Source organism: Mirounga leonina, unplaced genomic scaffold, assembly GCF_011800145.1.
Source record: "Mirounga leonina isolate KUSES-001 unplaced genomic scaffold, KU_Mleo_1.0 Mir_180, whole genome shotgun sequence".
NCBI classification, from domain to species: Eukaryota; Metazoa; Chordata; class Mammalia; order Carnivora; family Phocidae; genus Mirounga; species Mirounga leonina.
Window position 1 is genome coordinate 27,593,716 of NW_023270469.1, and position 21,550 is coordinate 27,615,265.

Below are 21,550 nucleotides of genomic sequence, written 5' to 3' on the forward strand. Positions count from 1 at the left end.
ACACAGAGCCGCCTGGTCCCATAGCCACTCAACCAGGAGCTGGAAGCCCACAGCCAGAGGCTGGCTCCCAACTCCACTGCACCACTGTCCCGAGCATCGTTTTGGTCTTCAGACACTGGGCGATGTGGCGGGGACATACGCTGGAGCACTCCCAGGACCAGAAGGGGTCACCAGGGTGACCTGAGCCGAGTGGGGACTGCGTCCCTTTGGCACACGGGCTGGCCCGAGAGCTTGCAGGAGAAGTGGGGGCCAGCCACTTATGCCCCACACGTCCACTCTGCTAAGGCTCAGCCCCTCCACGGCCTCTCTGCCCAGGGCTGCAGGGCACGTGCATGCACCTGCTCTGCCCAGCAGCACCAACTGGATTTGCATGCAGGGGCCCCTGCTGGGCTGCTGGGAGGCCGTGGGAACGACCAGCTCAAGTCCTGCTCTCTGAGAGCTCACAGTCTAGTTGGGGGGACAGTGCGCACACTGAAAAGGTCTTCAGGGGGAAGAGGCGCTCTGCAGGGTTGGACCTGGTTTTGTGGGGAGGGTCTGGGAGGAGGGCTGATCCTGGAGGCTCGGGGAGAACCGTGGGGAGGGGAGGCGCCGGCACTGAGCCCCCTCCACACCCGCAGGCCCGACCGCCCTCCCTCCGCACGCGGACCGGAACACACCCCCCGTGAGCCGGGAGCCCTGCTTGTCCCTGCGAGCTTCCCCGGAGAAAAGAGACGCGGGAATATATGCCAAATGGCGAAAGCAGCACTTGAGAAAAGGAAAAGAAGCCAGAGATCACGACCAGGTGACGGCCACGCCCTCCTGCCCGCGGTCGCCTTCCTGTCCCCCCCATTCCCTGGCCTGGGCAGTGGGGGGGCCGCAGCAAGCACACTAGGACAAGAAGGTGGGCTTGTGACCATCCCAAGGGGTCAGCGGGGGCAGGCCAGCCGCCCCCAGAACCGTGTGCCCGTTGGCCGGGTGGCCCGCAGGCCTGGCCCTGGGACCGGCCGGGGCCGAGCACGGGGACCTGTGTCATGTGGGTGCTGATGCGATGCATCATGCTGGCGCTGGAGAAAGCTGGCACTCTTTATGAACGGCAGGTCACTAATGAAGACATTACGGCAGTCAGTAAATTCTTACAGTAACTAGAGATTTATTAAACCAACAAGTCACTCTTCTTACAAAATTACAGTTAATGTGGGGTGGGCGGCGGCGGGGCTGGGAGGTGGCCGGCTCCCCTCTGCCTGGGACAGGGGTGGGGGTGGGAGCGTGGGGAGGAGGCCTGGGAGGGGTGGGGATGGGCCAGGAGAAGAGCGGAGGCAGGAGGGATGGGAGTGGGGAGGCGGGGAGGGAACGGGTCACAGCAGTGCTGTAAGGGGTGTGGGCTCCCGCGGGTGGTCTTGGAGCACTGGGCCCGGGGTTGAGCGCTTCCCCTCCAGAGGAACCCCCTCCCCATCTCGGATGAGAGGGCCCAGGACTTAGGCCTCTTTCTGCTTCTGTCCCCGCCTGCCCCTCCCTTGACAGGGGTGTTTGGCTGGCGCGGGGTCTGTCGGAGCCCTGAGCCCCCGGAGGGAAGGCCTCTGGGCAGGGTGGCCCAGGACCGGCCTCACTGGGGAGTCGGGGGCGGCAGCGCCCAGCGTGGCCCTGTCCCCTGGTCTGTGTGTTGTGCCCTGGGCTGCCGTAGGTTTGGGCGCTGATCGGCGGCGGCGGGGGGGGGCCGTCTGTGGGTGCTTGCCCCTGGCACCCCAGATTGAATCCATGGTGGCCACAGAGCCGGAGCCTCGGGCCTCCGTGCCTGAGAGCTGCCAGGTGCCCCTAATAACTCCCAGAAGCTCGGAGAAGAACAGATGCAGCCTGACTTCCCAAAGGGGGCTGGACGAGCCCCACCTGGTCTGGAGCAGGGGCTGAGTCGGGACTGTGGCCGGTTTACTTACCAAGAGGGTTGAGGAGCACTCTGAGTGAGGCCAGGGGGAAAGAGGGAAGGTCAAGAAGGGAGGCGGGGGTGGAGGCAGGAAAAACTTGCAGAATCGGCCACTGCGCCACTGCGGGGTAACTGTGAACACTCCTGGGGGCGGCCCCTCCTTACTGGGCTCATGCCGGCAGAAGGGAAGGGCCTCGGAGACAGGACTCCCGGGCCTTCCCTGTTGGGAGTTTTACGGACAGCCCGCCTACGAGGGGTCCTGTGGCGGGTGGGGGGGTGTCTCTTGCTACTGCTGCACCCCTCCCCCGCCGCGGGAGACTCACTGTTGCCCCGGATGGTCGCGGAGGGCCCGGGTATCTCCGGTTCCCGCAGCGGGGTGTGGAGCTGGGCTGCCGGGAGAGGCGCGGTGGCCTTCTGCCTGGGCTCTGCCACCATTCCTGGGTCAGAGCTCACGGCTATAGACCCCGAGAGGGGAGGGGAAGGGGCCAGGGCCCCTGGCTTCTAAAGCCTCCATGGAAAATGTCCCAGGAGCCCAGAGTGTCACAGCTGTCCTGCTCGGGCCTGGGCCAGAGCCCACACCCTCCTCAGGCCGGAGTGCGCAGGTTCACCTGAGCTCCTACTTGGGCCTTGGGCACCGCTCCCTCCAGTCAGGCCGGGAGCCCAGGGGGCCTGTTGGTTCTCAGCAGGACGGCCTGCTCGGCCAAGAGCGGGCTTTCGGGAGGGCGGTCGGTGCGGGGCACAGACCTGGCCCACAGGCATCTAGGCGGCGCGCACAATCGTCATGGGTCTGGCAAAGGTGCTCCTCCTAGAAATCCAGGTGTCCTTAGCCCGCTCAGTTAGAGCCATTCACAGACTTTAAGCATGGTCCTTTTGGGGACATGCATGTGGCCACCATGGACAAGAATCTGGTCTCTCACACTCTCAACCTCTTCCCCTCACACCCACACCCGCGACGGAGCCAAAACTCGTGTCCCCCTCTGTCATCCCTCCCCACTGTGGCGCCACTGGGAACGACGTGGATGGGAGCTGCAGCGGACGGGGAGGGACCTTCATCCCGGATACCCTCTCCTTGTGGGTTCCCACTAGACAGCGGGGACCCCTGCGGCAGGGAGGGTGGGACAGCGGGAGCACTGCAAGCAGCAGGGCGGCCCATGGGCCCAGAAGGACAGGAAGGCCCCAGGCGGCCAGCGGCTCCCACCTCCAGGGCCACAAGCCTCAGAGGTGGGGCTGGCCAAGCGACCCTCCTCTGGGGGCTGCTTGTGAGTGTGGGCTCCCGGGGCGAGCTGGGGGCGCAGCTGACCACCCCCCCAGGTGGGAATGCCGGAAAATACCCGCTATGTCTTCGCTCTTGGGCAGAGCGGCCTCACTGGCCCTGGCCGCTTGTGGCAGGGCTTGGAGACCGCCGGCTCTCGGCGCTGTCCTCTGCCGCGCCAGCGCCCGGGGGCCTCGCACACAGCAAGGCAGCCCTGTGATTTGCCCCGAGGCGGCCGGGGTGCAGCGCTCAGAGCGCAGTGACGGAGGGGGCTTACCGGTGGCGCCCCTCCCTGTAGGCATTTGGCATGGGGGTCGGGGGGTGCTGCCCTGGGCCTCCTGTGCAGCCAGAGCTCCGGGGCTGCTGGAACCGAGAAGCCCAGAGCTGTTGCCACGGGGCTCTTCCTGGCTCTGGGGCAGCCCAGGGGCCGCACTGGGTGTCCAGGAGCAGAGCCCAGAGTGGAGGCTGGGAGAGCAGAGGGCTGGAGGAAGGAGCCAGGGGCCCCTCCAGGGGCACATCTGATTCCCTAGCCTGCCATATGAGCCCCCGGGGCCTGTCTGTGGCCTTGGCTGGTGGCACTGGCCCCCCGAGGCTCCCGGGTGTGAGAGAGAGGCGTGCTGATTGCCCGAGGAGTTCCCAGAGTCACCCACCCCTGCCTGCTCAGGAACCTCTGTAGCAAAGCCCCTCCCAGGCCTCCTAGGACCCTCTCTCCAGAGAAGGGGGCGCTGGGTATGCGTCCGAGCCAGCCTGGGCCCCCTCGCAGTGCACATTCCAGCCTCGGTCGGCCCTCCTCTGCCTCTGAGGGCTGGCCGGACAGCACAAGCTCTGCACAAAGTCTGGTTTCTTCACCACGGCCTCGGTTGCAGGGGCCACATCAATACCTCCCCTGGGCCTCCCCAACCTCAAAACAGGGGGCCCGAGGGGCCGTGCCTGCCCTTGCTGAGCTGGATTCACTGTGACTCGAGAAGGAGAAGCGCGTCTACTCACATTCTGGAGCCGCTGCCTGAGACCCAGGCGCTGGGAGAAAGTGAATGGGTCACCCTCGAGCCTGCAAGCACTGGGTGAGGCCCCCATCCCAGACAACACCGGAGCTGGGCGCGGGACTCGACCCCTCCCACCATCCACCACGTGCCTTTGCAATACCCGTCGTCGCAGAAGCATTTCCAGAGCTGTGAGGAGTCAGGGATGGGGTTCCTCCACGGGTGTGCAAGGAAGGATGGTCCAGATTAGAAAGGGCTTGTGCCTGGGGGCTGAGATCCAGGCAGAAGGAGGAGGGAGGCACTCGCCAAGGTTGAGCCCTGGGACCCCCACATGCTTGGGCTGGTCCCACCCTGGCTTTTGGTGACGGAGCTGCCCTCGACCAGACAGACCCCAGAAAAGGCTGAGCAGTGGCTCCCGCTGGCCCCACCCCGGCCGGCACCGTGTCCCCCAGAGCCACCCCCACACAGGAGGAGACCCCGGGGCTTCGAGTATGAGTTACCAAGTGTAGCGCATGCCCGTTCCGGGCCAAACGGCGGCCACCATCCCCCCAGGACCAAACACTCAGAGATGAAGCGGAGGCCGCTCAGCCCCCCGGCCCGGCCCCCGCGTTACCGCGTGTTCTGGCGTCTGGGGGAGGGGCGGCCCCCGGAGGCTGTGCCCTCCACCCTCCGTGGCGCCGGCCGCAGGTGCTTCGCTGTCAAGTGCAGAGATCGGTGTGAGCGGGGGTGGCGCTCTTGTTCCAGGGGAGGGGCGGGGCAGCAGGCCAGGCAGGGAGGTGGGCAGCCGGGGGTGAGGCAGGGGCTCAGTAGAGGCCGCAGCCCCGCAGGTTTTTGGCGATGATGACGTCCGTCACGGCGTCAAAGACAAACTGGATGTTGTTGGTGTCGGTGGCGCAGGTGACGTGGGTGTAGACCTCCTTGTGGGCGGACTTGTTCTTGCTCTCGTACTGGGCCTGGATGTAAGCCACGGCTTCGGTGAAGGCACTGGGGCCTGGAGGAGAGAGCAGGTGTGGGCCGGTGAGGTGAGGCCGCCGCAGGCCCGGCCTCCCGCGACCACCCCGGGGGGCACGACCTGATGCGGGGGGAGCATGACGGCCCAGCGAAGCCAACAGGGGGCTGCGCGGTCAAGTCGGCAGTCCACGTCCAGTTTGAAAATAACGAAGCAAAATATCAAAGCTCACGGTGCCTCGTCTGTATCAAGGGTGAATCTCGTTTCATGAAACTCCTGTTTTCCTTTTGAATCTGCACCCACTGACTCCTGCTGCAAGTGTTCCTTCGTACTGTGGGTCCTACTCGGAGAAGGCGGGCCCCGGGCTGACCCGGCCTGCAGGCCTGTCCTCCCCATGTCCTTTGGCCGTCGCTGGGCGCCCATGAGCCTCCTTGGCCTCCCCAATCCTTCTCACCCTCGCCTTTCTCCCGTTTGCTACCGGGGATTAACAGCCGCCTGGCTCTGTGGCGGCCTGGGGAGTGCCACGCTGCCCGGTTCCCAGGTGAGCCCAGGGACAGGTGTTTCGGGAGATCAGCTGCTGCCCGGGGAGAAGCAGAACAGGACCCCCGGCTTTGCACTGAAGCCCCCACGAGCTCCGGGAGTCTGGGCCAGGCATGGTGGGGCTGCCACCAGTGGCTGAGGGCCGGCAGGGAGTGGGGCTGGATCTTAGAGCCACAGGGCTGGGCTGGGCTGGAAGCCTGGAAGGGGCATATCTGGAAGGGGGTCCCAGCCCCTCAGGCACATGGGCACATGGGCCTGGCCTTGAGGGTCTACCAGACCACAGCTCCTTCTGTAATCAGGGCTGGAGGTGAGGGAGAGTGTCCCTGGGACCTACAGGTCATCACTCAGACTTCCTCAGCCCCAAACCAGCCGTGGTGACCGACCCGTCCTGCCTGCTTCCACTGTACCATAGGCCACAGCCCAGGTCACCCAGGGCAGGATCCACAAACCCCCAACTCGTGGCTAAGAGGAGGCTGACTGGTGGGCATGAGGGTCTTATCCGTCTCTGGTCGCATGCTACTGGGGGCCTGGCCTCTGGGGTAGTCAGCCTGGCCTTGTGGTGGGGGGAGACAGTACTGCTTGCCTGGCCCCAAGTCATGACCCCCACATCTACTCTCAAGGAAGTGGGTTTCAGCCCGGGTGCCCCCCTGACAGGCCCGCCTTGTTGGGGCTCTGCCCCTGCTCTGTACTTTCCAGGCTGGGGCCTGGTCGGGCTGGGGAGGCCCACTTCTCCACCCACTCTCCCCTCTGGCCCGGCTCTGGCCACCTGGAAAAGCCAGTGGGCCACCTTTCCTGGTGCATGGGGCCCTGGTCAGGCTGTCCTCCCTGGCTGCCCGTACATTCCACAGTTGGGGAAACTATGGCACCATTAACAGAGGTGGTCCTGACCTCCTCAGCCCCTCTGCAGGGAGCCCTGGGTCTCTACTGCTCGAGAAGCTCTGTCAGAGCCAGTGGGCCACTCCCTGCGTGTAAGAGCCCGTACGGAGGCGTTGTTACTTACAATCACAACGATAACAGTCCCAGCAAATGTTTAGTGAGCACCTACTATGTGCCAGTTGCCATGCTAAGTTCTCCATGCTCCTAAGCGCACTTTGTCCTCACAGCCAGTCCTGAGGGAGGGCCGCAGAATCCCAGGGATTACGTGACCTGCTCTGAGTGGCAGAGCTGGGCATGACCCTCAGGTGCCTGACTCGAAGCCCCAGCTTTTAAGCCCCTTGTCGCCCTGGTGCTGTCACCTTGCTGATAATCTGTGTTTACAGATGACCAAGCCGAGCCTCCAGGAGGGAGCCAAGTGCCCACAGCTCGTGGGTGGCAGAACCAGGCTTTCAGCTGGGCTCCCCCTGACCGCTTGGCCTGCCTCCCTACAGCACATTCGGAGGGCGGGTGGGGGAGGTGCGGGGGAGGCCCGTCTTTTGTTCTGTGCTGGATTCTTCCTCACAGAATGCTGTGCCCCCTCAGAGCCCGGGGAATGCAGACCGGGCTAAGTCAGGGGCGGATCCCCCAGGAATGTGCATGGCCAGAAGCGGCTTTCCAGGCTCCTGCTGTCCCTGCCGGGACAGGGACTGTCTACCTGTGTATTCGGGGAAGCAGATGGTTAGCGGGGACTTCTTGATCTTCTCTTCAAATATGTCCTTCTTGTTAAGGAACAGGATGACGGACGTGTCTGTGAACCATTTGTTGTTGCAGATGCTGTCGAAAAGCTTCAGGGACTCGTGCATGCGGTTCTGCAACAGAGCGGAGAGGCAGGTGAGGGCTGGCCGTGCCCGGGGCCCTGGCTCCCCGCGGCCACCGACACAGCTCACCAAGCAAAGGAAAGGCCCGCTGACATGGCCGACTGCACCACCGAGGGACAGAGATGGGAGGACCCGCAGGACAAACGGGACACGCTCCTTACTTCATTCCACACGCAGGCAGGCTGGGGCAGAGCAGGGTGGGCAGGGCGGGTGGGGAATGCTGCCCACCCTCCCCCCCCTGCGGAGGGCCGCCCTGGGATGGGGCAGCGAAGTCCCCCCGAGGGGCTCCAGCCCATGGAGAGGACATGCACCATGCACGCAGGGGGCGGGGGCAGCACCACCATCCAACACATCTACACGGAACCACGGGCCATGCAGAGTTCTCTACCGGGGTCTCATTTGGTTTCACCAGCGGGGGTGGGAGGGTGCACGCATTCCTTTGGGAAACATTAACCGAGGACGAGGAGATCCTCGAATTAATCCAGAGTTGGAAGCAGACACCAGGGGGACAGCGTCTGGGGGGTGATCTTGCTGTGGCCTTGGTGCAGTTGGGAGATCGAGTTGGTTGGCTGGGCCGCGGCTGGGCCGGCGGCGGCTCTGGGTGAGCTAGTTGTTGGGGCTGGTTTCTCAGTAGAGTGGCCAGAAGAACCCCAAGAAGAAACCCAGCAAAACAGATTAACACGGAAAGGAAGATAAAACCCCAGAACACAGGAAGAAAAGAGAGAGGAAAAAACTGAAATACTGCTTCCGCCAGTCTTGGGTCCGGGGAGTCAAGCCAGCCCATCCTGAGGCCCCCACGCAGGCCGGCGGAGGCCACGGTCGCCCTGGACTGAGGACGAGGACCGAGGACGGCGAGGGTGGGGAGGTGGGAGTGGGAGGGGCAGGCAGTCACAGCAAGTCACCCGGCGGGGCCCTGACAACCTGGTGCTTTCAACTCTTAACTGATGGTTTCGGTTGGAGGGAGGCGCTTCATACCTGCCCAGCTTGGAGCGTCTCTCAGAATCTGCGCATGGTTTTGGCCTTGGTTTGGCAAGTTAAGGCCCTGCAGGCGGCGGTGACAACAGAGCCTGAAGAAGCGATGGTAGACCGAGGCCCGGGGCCGCCGGAGCCACCGGCCTGGGGTATGAGGACAGGATGAAACTCTCGGGCCGCCGGGCTGCAGTGGGCGGGGCGGCCGGCCGGCGGGGGGCAACCCGGAGCCCCCGGCCCCTGGCCAGGCTCCAGGAGCCATCTGCAGACCCCTCTGTGCCGGCAGGCCCCACTCCTGCCCCGGGCCAGGAGGGACGTGCGGGCTGACCACAGAGGAAGTCTGACGACCAAGGACTGGTCAGCAGGGTCAAGCTTTTGCCTCCCGGGGCGGAGTGTCCGTGTCCCATAGCTTGTCCTTTCGCCACATGCTTGGATGGAGCAGCCCGGCCACGGCCGCCTCCCGAGCGCAGAGTCGGCGTGCAGTGGGCCTCACCGCTGCCCACGAGGCTGCTCAGCCACCGGGGCCATCTTACGAAGGAGGAAGGGAGAGGCTGCCCACGCTCCCCCACGGGCAGGGCCAGCGCCGTCTGGCTCCCCAGCTGCCCAGTGTGGCTGTGTCCTGGGCACACAGACATTTGCTTAGTTCTCTGGCCATGGTACTGTTCTTGCTGGGCCGGGCCAATGAGCCGCCTTTGTGAGCGGTGGTCATGTCGTGAAGCCTGTTCCCGGAGGGGCCGCTGCTCTTCCCAGGGGGCACGGGCGGCCTGCTTTGGGGCGGAAAGGGCTCCAGGAAAAGCCCATTCCTGGCCTTGGCTTCCGCAAGGTCCTGTGCTTCAGCCCTTGTGCAACAAGGGCCGGAGAAATGGGGCAGGAAAAGAGGAGAGAGAGGGTGGAAGAGGGACAGTAAAGGCAAGAAGAGGAGGAGGCCGAGGGGCCTGGGGACAGAGGTCCCCAGAAGCTGTGCTGCACTCAGTAGCCGGGCTGGTGAGGAGCTCTGGGAGGTCCGGGCTGGACGGGGTGGGCAGACTGTGAGGGCTTCGCGAGCACAAGGCGTGGCACCTAACCAGCCCGTGTTCACTGGTGAGCCGAGGGCCAAGGAGCTGGGGGCCCGGTGGTTGCCAGACCCACAGAGATGTCCCTTTGCTTCACCCTGGTGCTCCAGAGGTGAGTGAGAGGCCCAGCCCCATGGCTTTGGAGCCTGGGACTTGGGTTTAAGCTGCTTGCAGGCCCGGGAGGGCAGGTCGCAGGGGAGAGGCGAGTTCAGGGAGAGGGGCCCTCCTGCCCTCCAGCTCTCTGCGTGCTTTGCAACCCGTGGCTGGGCTAGCATCGCATTCCCTGCCCAGCCCTGCTTCTCACTCCCAGGCTTGGGAGGGAGAAAAGATGAGCCAAGTGGACCCCAGACCATGTGGGTGGATTCCACTGCACAGTGAAGAGCAGCTTCAGAAGCATAGAGTCAACCGGCGGAACAGTGAGAGATATGCCAGGGCCGTCCCTGTGCAGGGGTGCATGGTGGGGGGCGGCCAGTGAGTCCGGGTCCAAGCGCAGCCCAGCGTGGGCATCTACCCACCTCCCGGCTCCAGGGACCCGAGACGCCACAGCCTGCCGAGGCCACTGAGAGTGATAGCATTACCAGAACGAGCTCCCAGCCAGGGTCCCAGGAACTTCACCCCTGGACAAGGCAGGCCTTAGGGGGCTTTGCTGGAACCCAGCTCAGGGGTGCAGCTGGCCCCGAAAGAGGAAGGGCAAGGCAGACAAACCAGCATGGGCTTCACCCCCGCCCACACCCCCCCGCCGACGGCTCCGGTCCCAGTCTGCCAAAAGCCTCATCCCTGTGCCAGTCTCTCCCCACGGCGCGGCGCCCCAGCCTGCAGCCCATCAGACGCGCCCAGCAGCCCTGCGGGACCAGCAGGCCAGGACTGAGGCGGAGACAGACCCAGAGAGGCCACCGTGCTCAGGGCCTGCCGTGACGACACACTGCTTCCAGCTCTCAGCGCTGACTTTGAGAGGCTGGGGCCCAGGGTCCGTGCGTGCGTCCCGCACGAGGGGCTGACCCCACAGCCAGGACCCCGTGACCCCCAGGGGGTGCTGCGGGCTCGTCTCTAGGGACCCTGCGGGTGCACCACGCCAACACCCAGCTTCCCTTGCAGGCTCTGCAGACAGGCCCGCTGCTCAGTGGACGCCCCCCACACATAGGGACAGTCGCCAGTGACAGAACAACCACCAGCTCCGCCGTTCCAGGCATTGCATGCGCATTCTCTCATTCCTTCGCCAACGGCCCCACGACGAAGGTACCATCGTTACCCCACTTTGACAGGTAATAGCAACCGAGGCGGGCTTGCCGAAATCTGGCGGCGAACCAGGAGTAGGCCCAGAGAAAGGCCGCGCCTCTCTCCAGGTGAGGACCTCCCTTGGAGGCCAGCGTGGCCGTCCTCCTCTGAGGAGGGGCCCCGCGCCCCGCTGCCCTCCCCTTGGCAGCCACACGCCGCTCTGGCCGCAGGCTGTCAGGCCGAACACCGGCTATTTCTGTCTTACATACATTCTTGCTTGACTGCACCTGGCTTTCTTTTAGGATTGGCTTAACTCCACTCTGGCCCGACGGCCCCTGGGCCTCTGCTGTGTTTACCGAAGAGGCACTAGCTGTCCGACGTGGCCTCTCCCGCACCCAAATCCCAGGCCGTCTGCCTGGCCGCGGGCACGGCCCCCCGACGGCCGAACCCCAGCCAACACAGCTGGCCCTGCCCCAGAGCCACCGGGGCCACCGAGGCCGAGTCCCTCCATGCCACCACAGGCCGGGCGGGCCCAGGGCCACTCACCGTGGTCTCGTCTTCATGGAGCACCTGGTCGTAGCCGCTGAGCGCGACGCAGAAGATAATGGCTGTGACGTCCTCAAAGCAGTGGATCCACTTCTTGCGTTCAGATCGCTGACCCCCGACGTCGAACAGCCTGGTGAGGGGACACAGGGAAGCTGTGAGGGGCGGGCGGTGGGGCCCAGGCGGGTGTGGGGGTGCCTGGTCAAGCCCCGAGTCTCCCAGGGAGCCCCGCTGCAGGTGCCAACGGGCGGACCGCTGCTATCTGCCCCATGACCAGGCTGCGCTCACATGCCGGGGCTCAGAGACCTGCCCTTGCAGCTCGAGAATCTTACAAAGGGGGCGCCTCGGCTGGTCCCCGGTAAACGCCTCCTCTCGGGGCAGCATGCACATCCTGTTCCTGGCCTTCTGTGTGTGTCTGGTCATGTCTGTGGTCTGGGCAAATCCCGGACCGGCCTGGGGGGTGTTGGGTGGGCCGGGGCCAGCAGCCGTTACGTGGAGGGAATGGGAGACACCAAGGCGTGAAGGGCCCGTGGTCCTGGCAAGGGCTGGTATGGTAGAGCGAGGGTCTGACCCGGATCTGTCTGCAAAGCCTCACCTCTGCTCCGTGCCACCCCTCCCCGGCAGATGGCTCCCTGATTCTGCCCCTCCAGACACCACCCCCCAGGGGACATGAGGGCTGTGAGAGGAGACCATGGGCAGGTGGGACCATGTCCTGGAGGTAAGAGGTCGGTCTCCTACCCTCATGCCCTGAGCAAAGACCCACAGCCTCGTGGGCCTAGGCTCTGACCCAGTGTGCACAGGGACCCCAGGTCCTCCCGACAGGAGAACCACTATGGGCAGAGGCCAGTAAGCTCCGGGCAAGAAAGCAAGTCAGGTTCCCGTCCTACCGCCGCCTCCCATGGGTCCTGCTTCCGCATCTGAAATACAGGGGCATGGCCCCTGGCCTCTGTGACCCTCCACAATGCTTATTCTCACACTCTGCCTGCTGGGTCCCCTCGTGTCCAGAGGTGCAGGCTGGAGACACTGAGGAGGCCAGAAGGCAAGAGACACCTTGTGCGGCCACTCAGCCCATTGCTGCACTCCCTAGGTTCAGGGGAGGCTCTTGAGTCCAGGGCTGCCTGCTGGGTCTAGGGCCCCCGAGAGAGACCCTGAGCCCCCTCAGTCTGTGTGAGAGCAGGCCGGGGCTAGGAAGGCCGTGTGGGATCCAGCCCTCCCAGGCAGGGCAGGGGGCCACAAAGCAGGGCCTTACACAGGTCTGCCGACCTATGGTCCCTGCCCTCCTGGACTCTCCTTTTGCTCTGCGGACACCCAGAAACCACATCTGGAGGGTAGGCGGGGGCAGGACAGGGACTCTCAGGCCTCAGTACAGGGAGGTTAGCCCAGGAGGGGACACAACTTGCCAGGAGGGCATGAGAAGTCCAGCTTCCTGCCTCAGGCTTCTGTTCTGAGGTGCTCTGAGCTCCCAGACTTGAGCTGTGTTCTGTGCTTGGGGACAGCCTGGCTCCTCCCAGGCCTTAGTTTCCCCACATGTACCTAGAGGCGGTGGGTCAGCTGATCTCTAAGCCCCTTCCAGCTCTGAGATTATCTGGGGCCTTGGGGTCTCACAGACACTGCTTGGGCTTATCCATCCTCATTCCCTCCCCCGCCCACAAGGAGGCCTTCAGGGGACCACTGGGGGATTTGCCCTCCTCCTCCTCAGAAGTCACCCAGGGACAGGACTCCCCTCCTTTGTCCACTCAAATCCTCCCTGTTCCTTGGAGACCCACTTCAGGATGCATCTTCCAGGAAGACTCCTTGGTCATCCTGGCCCCTGAACTTGGTGGAAAACAGACACACAGACAGGTCCCTTCTTGTATCTAACTGCCTGTCCCAACTGGAGAACTCCCCGAGGCAGACAAGATGAGGCCGAGAGGCTGGTGTCTCCCATCTGTCACAGTGCCCTCACCAGGGTACGGGAGGCTCCCCGGGCCTCACCTGAAGTGGAGGTTCTTGAATGTGAAGTGGGTTTCTACGATGCCAGTGGTTTTGACCCTGGTTCGGAGGATATCCTGCTCGGTGGGCTGGTAGTCGGCGGCCCCAATCCGATCCAGGCTGTCCAGGTAGCTGGGGAGGGCAACACACAGGGGCCCTGGAACAAGCCAGCCCGGCCCCGGGCAGCGCCCCCTGGGGGCCGACCTGGGGAAGTGACGGCGCCACCTCATCCACCCTCCGGAGTTGGGGGCAGAGAGCCGGGGCGCGGACTGAGGAGCAGAAGCCTACGTCCTGCCCGCACATTCTCAAAGAGCCTCTAACCCAGACCAAGGGCTGTGTGCACAGTTCCAGGGGCGGTGCATTTAGAGAAGGTCAAACTCTTATACGAGACTAACATGTTTCTAACGCTGCTGTGCCATGTCTTCATCTTAAAATAGTAGGGGCCAATAGTTACATTCGACTCTTGGCATGTGTGATCATGTTTCAACCTTAATTGTCTTGAATTATATGTACCGTTTTATAGATTAGCCAACTGAGGGTCAACAATGGTAAGGACCTTGGTCCACTATGAGTCGGGGCTCGAACCTAGACATCTGGTCCACCCCTTAACAGTACTCTCCGGTGCTTCCCGGAGGCCTCTGGGCATCTGCCCGTCTTTCCAGACTTGCTGAGTCTACCAGGGCGTTGGCCCCATCTTCCCATCTGATGCCCTTGGAAGAGAGGCTCAGAGGTGAGGCCAGGCAGGGGCTGGGACCCATGTCTTTGGCATCAGGGCTCTCTTTTCACATCAGCACTGGCTGATGACTATGTCCTTGCACTTTACCCATCCAGGCCAGGCACCCCAAGAAGGGCTTTGGGGGTCTGTATGGGTTAGGTCTGAACCCAAAGTGAGGGTGGGATCTGGAAAACCAGGAAGGAGGGAGGTGGACCAGGGCTGAAGGAGGTTTCGGTGACCCACAGGGCTGGCTGGGCCTCCTACCCCTCGTGCGGGGTTCTACCACACACAGCCCACAGGACAGGAGCCCCGAGGGTCCAAGCCCCAGGACAGTGTGGGGTCCCAGGTTGCATGTGGAGCAGCTGCCCTTCGTTAGCACTAGCCCTGGGACATGTGGGGGTCGGTTCCTCAGCTTGAGGATGTTGTGGGGCTGGAGGGCAGGGGACACGTTCACCAATGAGGGTTTCCACTGGTAAACCAATAATCCAGGCCCACCTCAAATCCTTGTGAGGATTTTCCCTAAAAAAATAAGACCGAATGAGGGATTCCCAGGGGCAGGAGGCACATAAGCTTGAAGTCACACTACTAGAAAAGAGATCCTGCTAAGATTTGAGCCTGGGTGTGCCAGACTCCAGATACCGTGCTCTTACACAGGCCTCCAGGTCTCCTCTCCTCTGAGGAAGGAGGGGAGCGGAGGCAGCAGAGTGGACCCGGGGTCTCTGGCTGCCTCAGCGTCTCCTGGCCAGGCCCCTGGGAGTGTCTGGGCTCTGGGCTCAGCCTGGAGGAGCCCCTCCCAGCCCTTCCCAATCCTCCTAACCCCTCTGGGCGTGACCCCTCGCAAGCCCCTCCCACTGCCTCTGCTTAGGAGCCCTGCTGGTTTTGAAATGACCTTCGTTCTGTTGTCTCCAGCTGGACACCAGGACTGGGGAGCCTCTGGTCTTGGCCTCCCCCCACCCCAACCTGATCCCAGCTGGGGAAACCTCCTTTAAACAGAAAATCTGGCTCTCTGTCTCCCTGTTCTGGCTGAGCCTCACACAGGGACATGGCCAAGGGAGGGGAGGGTGAGCAAGTGGAGGGGCACCTACTGGGTGTACAACCTCCCCATTGTCCCAGGTGCTGGGATCGAACATGATCAATACTGTCCCTACCTCTCCAGAGCCTACATTTGTGTGTGTGCGTGTGTGTGCGAGATAATTAACAGTTAAGTAATCTCTAGACCACGTCAGGAGGAAAGACTGAGGCAGTTGGTAAGGAGGAGGCCTGAGGAGTGTTGCTGAGGGGAGCTGGGGAGGGCAGGATGACATTGGAGTGGAGGCTGAGGGGGGCTGGGGTGAGCTTCTCTCCTTGCGGGTGCAGAGGCCATCCTGCGGTGGTGGGGGAGCCCGGGATGCAGGCCCCGGACAGGGGTGGCGTGGCGGGAAGCACCCGTCCGTGGCAGGAGGAGGGAGCCGTGGGACTGGAGTGGGGTGATGGAGGCAAGGGTGGGGCGCAGCTTGTAGGCACTTGGGCTTTCATGCTGAGTGAGATGGGAAGCTTCTGGAAGGTTCTGGTGAAGAGTGTGGGAACAAGGACTCTGCTGCTGTAAGGAGAACAGACCGGAGGGGGGAGTAGGGACACCTGCTGGGAGGTTGCTGCACCCCTGCAGGGGAGAGGCAACGGCAGGTCAGGGCGCACCACACCGGCAGCTGTGCTGGGGGCCGGGGGAGGCGGGATGTGGGAGGCAGAGCCCATTAAAGCCACCTCCTCGTGTGTATAACGAAGCTGCTCTTAGTGGGAGGAAGAGCGGGGGCAGAGCAGGTTTGGGGGAGGGTGGGAGCCGGGAGTCAGGTGGCATGTATTAATTTGAGATGTGCTGAGATGTCCAAATGGACCCGGAGGAGGCAGAACTCAGGAGGGAGGGCGGGGCTGGCCCCAGACAAGTGAGAGTTGTCCGGGTGTGTGAGGAATTGAGGGCGACGAGGCTGGAGAAGCTCACCCAGGCCCTCAGCACGGACTGGAAGAGGTTCAAGGGCTCCAGAGAGGGCACAGGCAGGAAGTGGGGAGGGGTGTGTGCATGGGGGTGCTGCAAGGAGGGGTCGAGACCTGAGCAGTCTCTGTGGGGTGCAGGAACAAAGCCTTGAGGGGTGGGCTCCAGAGAGAGGGCAGGAGAAAAAACAGTCCTAACCAGACCATGAACTAGCTTGCAAATCCCCGGCTTGGACGTGCTCAGGTTTCTGGGAGCCTGGGGCTTGTCTCAGCATCATCCAGAGGAGTGAGGAGACAGCCAACCCTGTCCATAGAGGCCTGGGTGCAGGGAGCCTGGCAGCACTGACCACCTCCCTGTCCCCTCGGGGCCCTGGTGTCCTTACCTGTCAAGTGAGAGGATCGGGCTGGGGGACTTGGTGAAGGGCTCTGGGCCTTTGGGAGCGACTCACACCATCCCCCTAGAATTGGGCCCCGAGACAGCCCTATGGGGCTCACTCTCTCTGTCACAACAAATCCACTGTTAACTATTTTGTATATGGCACCCAGGATTCTGTCAGAAAAGGGGATCTGGCTGCAAAAACCAGGATCGCAAAGCCACCCTGGAGCAGGAAGGGTTTAAGGTCCTTCTTTAACTGACTGCTGTGGGTTCCGCCCTTGCCTGCCCCGGGACCCTGTTCCAGAGACAAACACACAGAGAGGAGCCGGGTTTCCTCAGCTGACTTGGTGGGGAGTTGACAAATATTGACTCAAATTTCTTATTGAAAGTTACAAAGGGGGGTGCCTGGGTGGCTCAGTCATTAAGCGTCTGCCTTCGGCTCAGGTCATGATCCCGGGGTCCTGGGATCGAGCCCCGCATCGGGCTCCCTGCTCAGCGGGAAGCCTGCTTCTCCCTCTCCCACTCCCCCTGCTTGTGTTCCCTCTCTCGCTCTGTCAAGTAAATAAAATAAATAAATAAATAAATAAAATCTTAAAAAAAAAAAAGAAAGTTATAAAGGTAACCACCAGAAGAACCACAAGTAATTCCCTAATTAGCAAGAAACTGGTCGTGGAAGTGGGCAGAGACATGGGAGGCGGGCAGGTGAGCTGAACTCCTCCGATTCCATCCTGGAGGCCACTAAATACTATGGCAGGTTGGAGGGTCAGGTTTTCCTGGACAACACTGGGACAGAGAAATGGAAATAGCTAGAAGTTGGAGGGGGACAGCCCTGGGAGAAGGAGTTTACTATTAATCTTATACCTCTCTGGAGTGTTAAAAAATTTTTTTTGCAATGTATTCATGTTATAATTAAATGGACAACAATTTAAGTGGAGAGCACGATTTGATGGCTCGAGGGGATTGAGGGGATGGGAAGGCCCTGGACTGGGGCCCAGCAGGGGTAGGGAAGCCGGTCCCCACCCAAACAGCTCCAGGGGACGACCTGGGTCCGTTGGAGGAGTGATTTGAGCGTGCACCGGCCGCTGTGGGCACAACCCCCCCGGGCTCACACCCCTGCCCACTGAGGTGTCCCAGGTGGCTCATCAGGGCCCGGGGCCCGGCTCACTACCACCTGGGACTCCTGAGACCCAGGGCTCACCAGCTGGACAGTCTAGGTGTACAGAATGGAAAGATGCTCTGGCCTAACTCAAGTCCCTAGTTTGGTAGCTGTCATCGTGGCCAAGGGAAATGGCCCAACGTCCATGAGCAAGTGCCATTTTCTGGGCCCTCGCCCCTGCTACACCACCAGGGTGTAGGCCAGGGTTTCTCGGGCTCAGCACCACTAACATTTTGGCCCAGATGATTCCTTGCTACGGAGGGCCATCTTACGCACTGTAGGACGTTCAGCAGCACCCCTGGCCTCTGTCCACTAGATGCCAGTGCCACCACCCGAGTTGGGACAATCAAGCATGTCTCCAGACTTTGCCAAATGTCCCCTGGGGGCAGAGTGGTCCCCGCAGAGCAGCAGGGGTGAGGACGGCTGAATCAGGTCGGTGGTGGAGCACACACACCCTAAGACTGTGAGTTTAAGCCCAGAGGCTCCCACTGACAACCCGGGCACAAGACTGTAAAAGTGGGGTGTGGTCCCAACGTCTCCAGGACAGAAGACATGTGCGCAGCCAGCGCGGACCATTCCCAGGGGCGTGGAACCCCGATCTAGGGAACAAGGGCATGTAACCTTAAGGACGCCTGAAGTGACGAGCTGGTGTCACGGGAAGAGCACCCACGGGCCACCTTCCCTGCCTCTCCCCTTTTTTTTTTTTTTTTAAAGATTTTATTTATTTATTTGGCAGAGAGAGAGACAGCAAGAGAGGGAACACAAGCACGGGGAGTGGGAGTGGGAGAGGGAGAAGCAGGCTTCCCGCTGAGCAGGGAGCCCGATGCGGGGCTCGATCCCAGGACCCTGGGATCATGACCTGAGCCGAAGGCAGACGCTTAACGACTGAGCCACCCAGGCGCCCCCCTGCCTCTCCCTTTGTCCCCCTTTCAGCCCTCTCTGGCTTCCACCGAGCCTCTTCCCTCACCTTCACTCCCCCTCCTCTCCTCTCTCCTTTCCTTCCCCGTATTTGGTTATAACGCACTATCAAAGGATATGTTCTATTATCTCATTTCCTTAGTCTTATTTAAAATATTCCAAGATAGAGGAATAGAACGTGTGTTTCCTCTAAAATGAAACAAAAGTGGCATCATGTCGACTATTTTCTGCCTATGTGGCTCTTGATTTGTACTTGTGGGGTCAGGGCTTCTCCAGAGGGAAAAAGCTGTTAGACTCAAGACCCTCCTTCTGGGGTGCCAGGCCCAGTGCAGGGCAAGGTGGGGACGGGCCCCGTGCTCTGGGAGCCCTACTGTTAGCTGTCTCTTGTGGGCTCCGGCTCCCAGGCCCCGTCCTTACCCAGGGGGTGCGAGGAGAAGCCCTTGCGCTCTCCTTCCCGACACCTTTCCTGCCGCCCGTGGCAGTTCTGACCTCAGCCGAGGACCCCTCCCTGCGCGCCCGCCCCCTCCACGCTGGCCTCCGTGCCCTGCGGGCGGCCGCCCCAGCCCCGAGACACTCACTACTTGGCAGAATCGTTGAGCTGATACTCCCGAGACCTGCTGAAGCACTCCTGGATTCCTGAGTCGCCCCAGAGCCGCATCATGGCGGAAAGCAGTTCGGCAGAGAAGGGCTCGGTGTCTTCCATCCGACTCACCACGTCACACACCATCTTGGCGTCAGCCTGTGAGGGGACGGGGGGGCGGCTTTGAGGCACCGGGACAGCGGCTCAGCCCTCAGCCCGCTCAGGAGAAGCGGGACACTAGACACAGTGTGCACCCAGTCTGGGGGACGACGGCCGTCAGGGCCTGCGTTCCAACCATGCCCCACGCGGCCTGAGCGTCTCTGGTGGGCAGGAGGGGAGCAGACAGGGCTCCGTTCTCCACCCGCCAGCTCAACCAGGGCAGCCCTGCTTTCACCTAGTTCAAAACCTGGGGTTTTGCAGAGTATTTGTTTTTTGGGGAAAAAAAAAATCAATGTTCTTGACTAATGTAATTTTTCTCTACTTCTTACCCAGGTAGAGCAAAGTCCCTGGAATTGGGCAAATCAGGGAGAGGGACATTTTGGTTACTTGAGAATTCCAGGTAGCTGAGGGACTGGGCCCCAGGGGAGCTGTGCCCTTGGGGGAAGGGGCATGAAGAGGCTGGTTGTCCAGTTATGTCAATATTCAATGTCAAGAGCTTAGGCCCTTGGCTGGCCCAAAGTTAAAACCTAATTTTTTTAAAAAAGATTTTATTTGTTTGTTTGGCGAGGGTGGGGGCAGAGGGCGAGCAAGCAGACTCCGCACTGAGCAAATAGCCTGACACAGGGCTCGATCTCATGACCCTGAGATCATGACCTGAGCCAAAAACCAAGAGTCGGATGCTTAACTGATTGAGCTACCAGGTGCCCCCCAAACTTAATTTTATTAATTTTTAGTTACTTATTTGCCTTTGACCTGTGGCCTACCTCTCCCTGGGGGCCAGGGAGGCCTAGACCCAGTTAAACAAGGGAAGGGTAGAAGGGTGAATAAAGAGATAGGGAGGGACGCCTGGGTGGCTCAGTCGATTAAGCAGCTGCCTTCGGCTCAGGTCATGATCCCAGGGTCCAGGGATCGAGCCCCACGTCGGGCTCCTTGCTCAGCATGGAGCCTGCTTCTCCCTCTCCCTCTGCCTGCCACTCCGCCTGCTTGTGCTCTCCCTCTATCTCTATCAAATAAATAAATAAAATCTTTATTAAAAAAAAGAGAGAGAGGGCGCCTGGGTGGCTCAGTTGGTTAAGCGACTGCCTTCGGCTCAGGTCATGATCCTGGAGTCCCTGGATTGAGTCCCGCATCGGGCTGCCTGCTCGGCAGGGAGCCTGCTTCTCCCTCTGACCCTCCCCCCTCTCATGTGCTCTCTCTCATTCTCTCTCTCTCAAATAAATAAAATCTTAAAAAAAAAAAAAAAGAGAGAGAGAGAGGGGGAGTTTGCCTTTCTCTGCCCCTCTCCCCTTCCTCCTTTGTCTGAGGGGCTGCGATTTTCCCAAGGCGCACCGTGGAGGCTGAGACCCTGTTGGACTTGCAGAAACAGTACGTCACAATGAACAGGTGTCTTCCCCCTTCTCTTTCTCTGGGAACCCAGCAGGGTCACCGTTCTCAGAGACGACGGATCACGTACGTGTACCCCCCAAACCGGGAAGGCAGTGGTCTCTGAAGACGCAGAGGCTCTTGGAACAGTCACAGGACCTCCCCCGCGCCAGCACCTTGCACACTCACGCGGCCCTTCACGGCCTACAAAGCACGCTCCTGCATGTGCGTGTATACACACACACACACACGCACCTCATGGAGGGGCGGTGGGAGACTGCATTAGTCTCTCTCTCCGCCCCTGCCTGGCTCTCCGCTTCTGCCTGAGTCCATGCCCTTTGCCTCGTGTCTCTGCAGTTCCTGCCCCCTGGATGCAGAACACAGTTCCTCTGTCCTTGACTGTGAGTGGCTGTGGGCCCTGCTCCGGCCCATATAAGGATGCGGAAATTCCCCAGCCAGCCCTTCCGAGGCCTTGCATGGCCTTGCTTGTCCTGCTGGGCGCCCCCCATCATCATGAACACACCTGGGCTCCCCGTTCATCCCAGCAAGAGGATGAGGGACGCACGGAACATAACGGAGCCACCCTGGGTCTCTGATCCCCAGCTGACCTGCTGCCCCACGGAAAGAAATAATTGCTGTTGCAGGTGGCCGAGTTAGGGGAGTTTGTTAGTACTGCTGTGGCCATCGCTAACTGGCATGGTAGTCACTCTCTTACTATCCCCATTTTACAGGTCAGGAAACTGAGGGCCCGAGAGAGGAAGGCACTCACCTATGCTCACAGGCGGGAAGTGCCGGAGCTGGGACTCGACATCAGGAGGCTCCGACCCCAAGGCCAGCCTCTGGGATAAAGACCCACAGTGCTGAGAGCAGCTCCCGACTGCAGCACCTGGATGGCCGACAGGGCCTGACGCAGGGCCCACAGCAAGGGCGACAGGCCTTAGCCACAGGGTCTGCGCTCCATTTGAGAGGACTGCTGCTTTTCACGGCGAGATTGGAGCAGGAGATGCTGCGGAGCCCCAATCATACCTGGGCGCCTGCCTGCTGGCCTCAGAGGGCTCCTGCAGAGGGCCCGGCTCCCCGGCTTTGCCTCGGGGGCACTCTGCTCCCGGGCGGCAGGCTGCGCGGTTTGGGAGTTAGCGTCCGGGACAGACAGGAGTTGGCGGGCCCGCAGCCGGCTTCCTCGCCCTCACAGGGAGGTGATTCTGAGACGCGTCTGCC

At 61.7% G+C, this 21,550-nt stretch overlaps 1 protein-coding gene across 3 annotated transcripts in view; it reads right to left on the minus strand.

Moving 5' to 3' along the window:
* GNAO1 (G protein subunit alpha o1) overlaps window positions 1-21,550 on the minus strand; it is a 171,055-nt gene that overhangs the window by 7,464 nt on the left and 142,041 nt on the right. For 2 of the 3 annotated variants that reach the window (XM_035025183.1, XM_035025181.1), the window contains exons 4-6: window positions 18,810-18,970; window positions 13,105-13,233; window positions 11,134-11,263 (exon numbers count right to left, since the gene is read on the minus strand). In XM_035025183.1, coding sequence (XP_034881074.1) covers window positions 11,134-11,263; window positions 13,105-13,233; window positions 18,810-18,970 — 420 coding nt within the window. Of the gene's footprint in view, window positions 1-1,261; window positions 5,121-7,188; window positions 7,343-11,133; window positions 11,264-13,104; window positions 13,234-18,809; window positions 18,971-21,550 lie in introns of those variants that run through there. The other variant, XM_035025182.1, reaches the window with a different exon arrangement.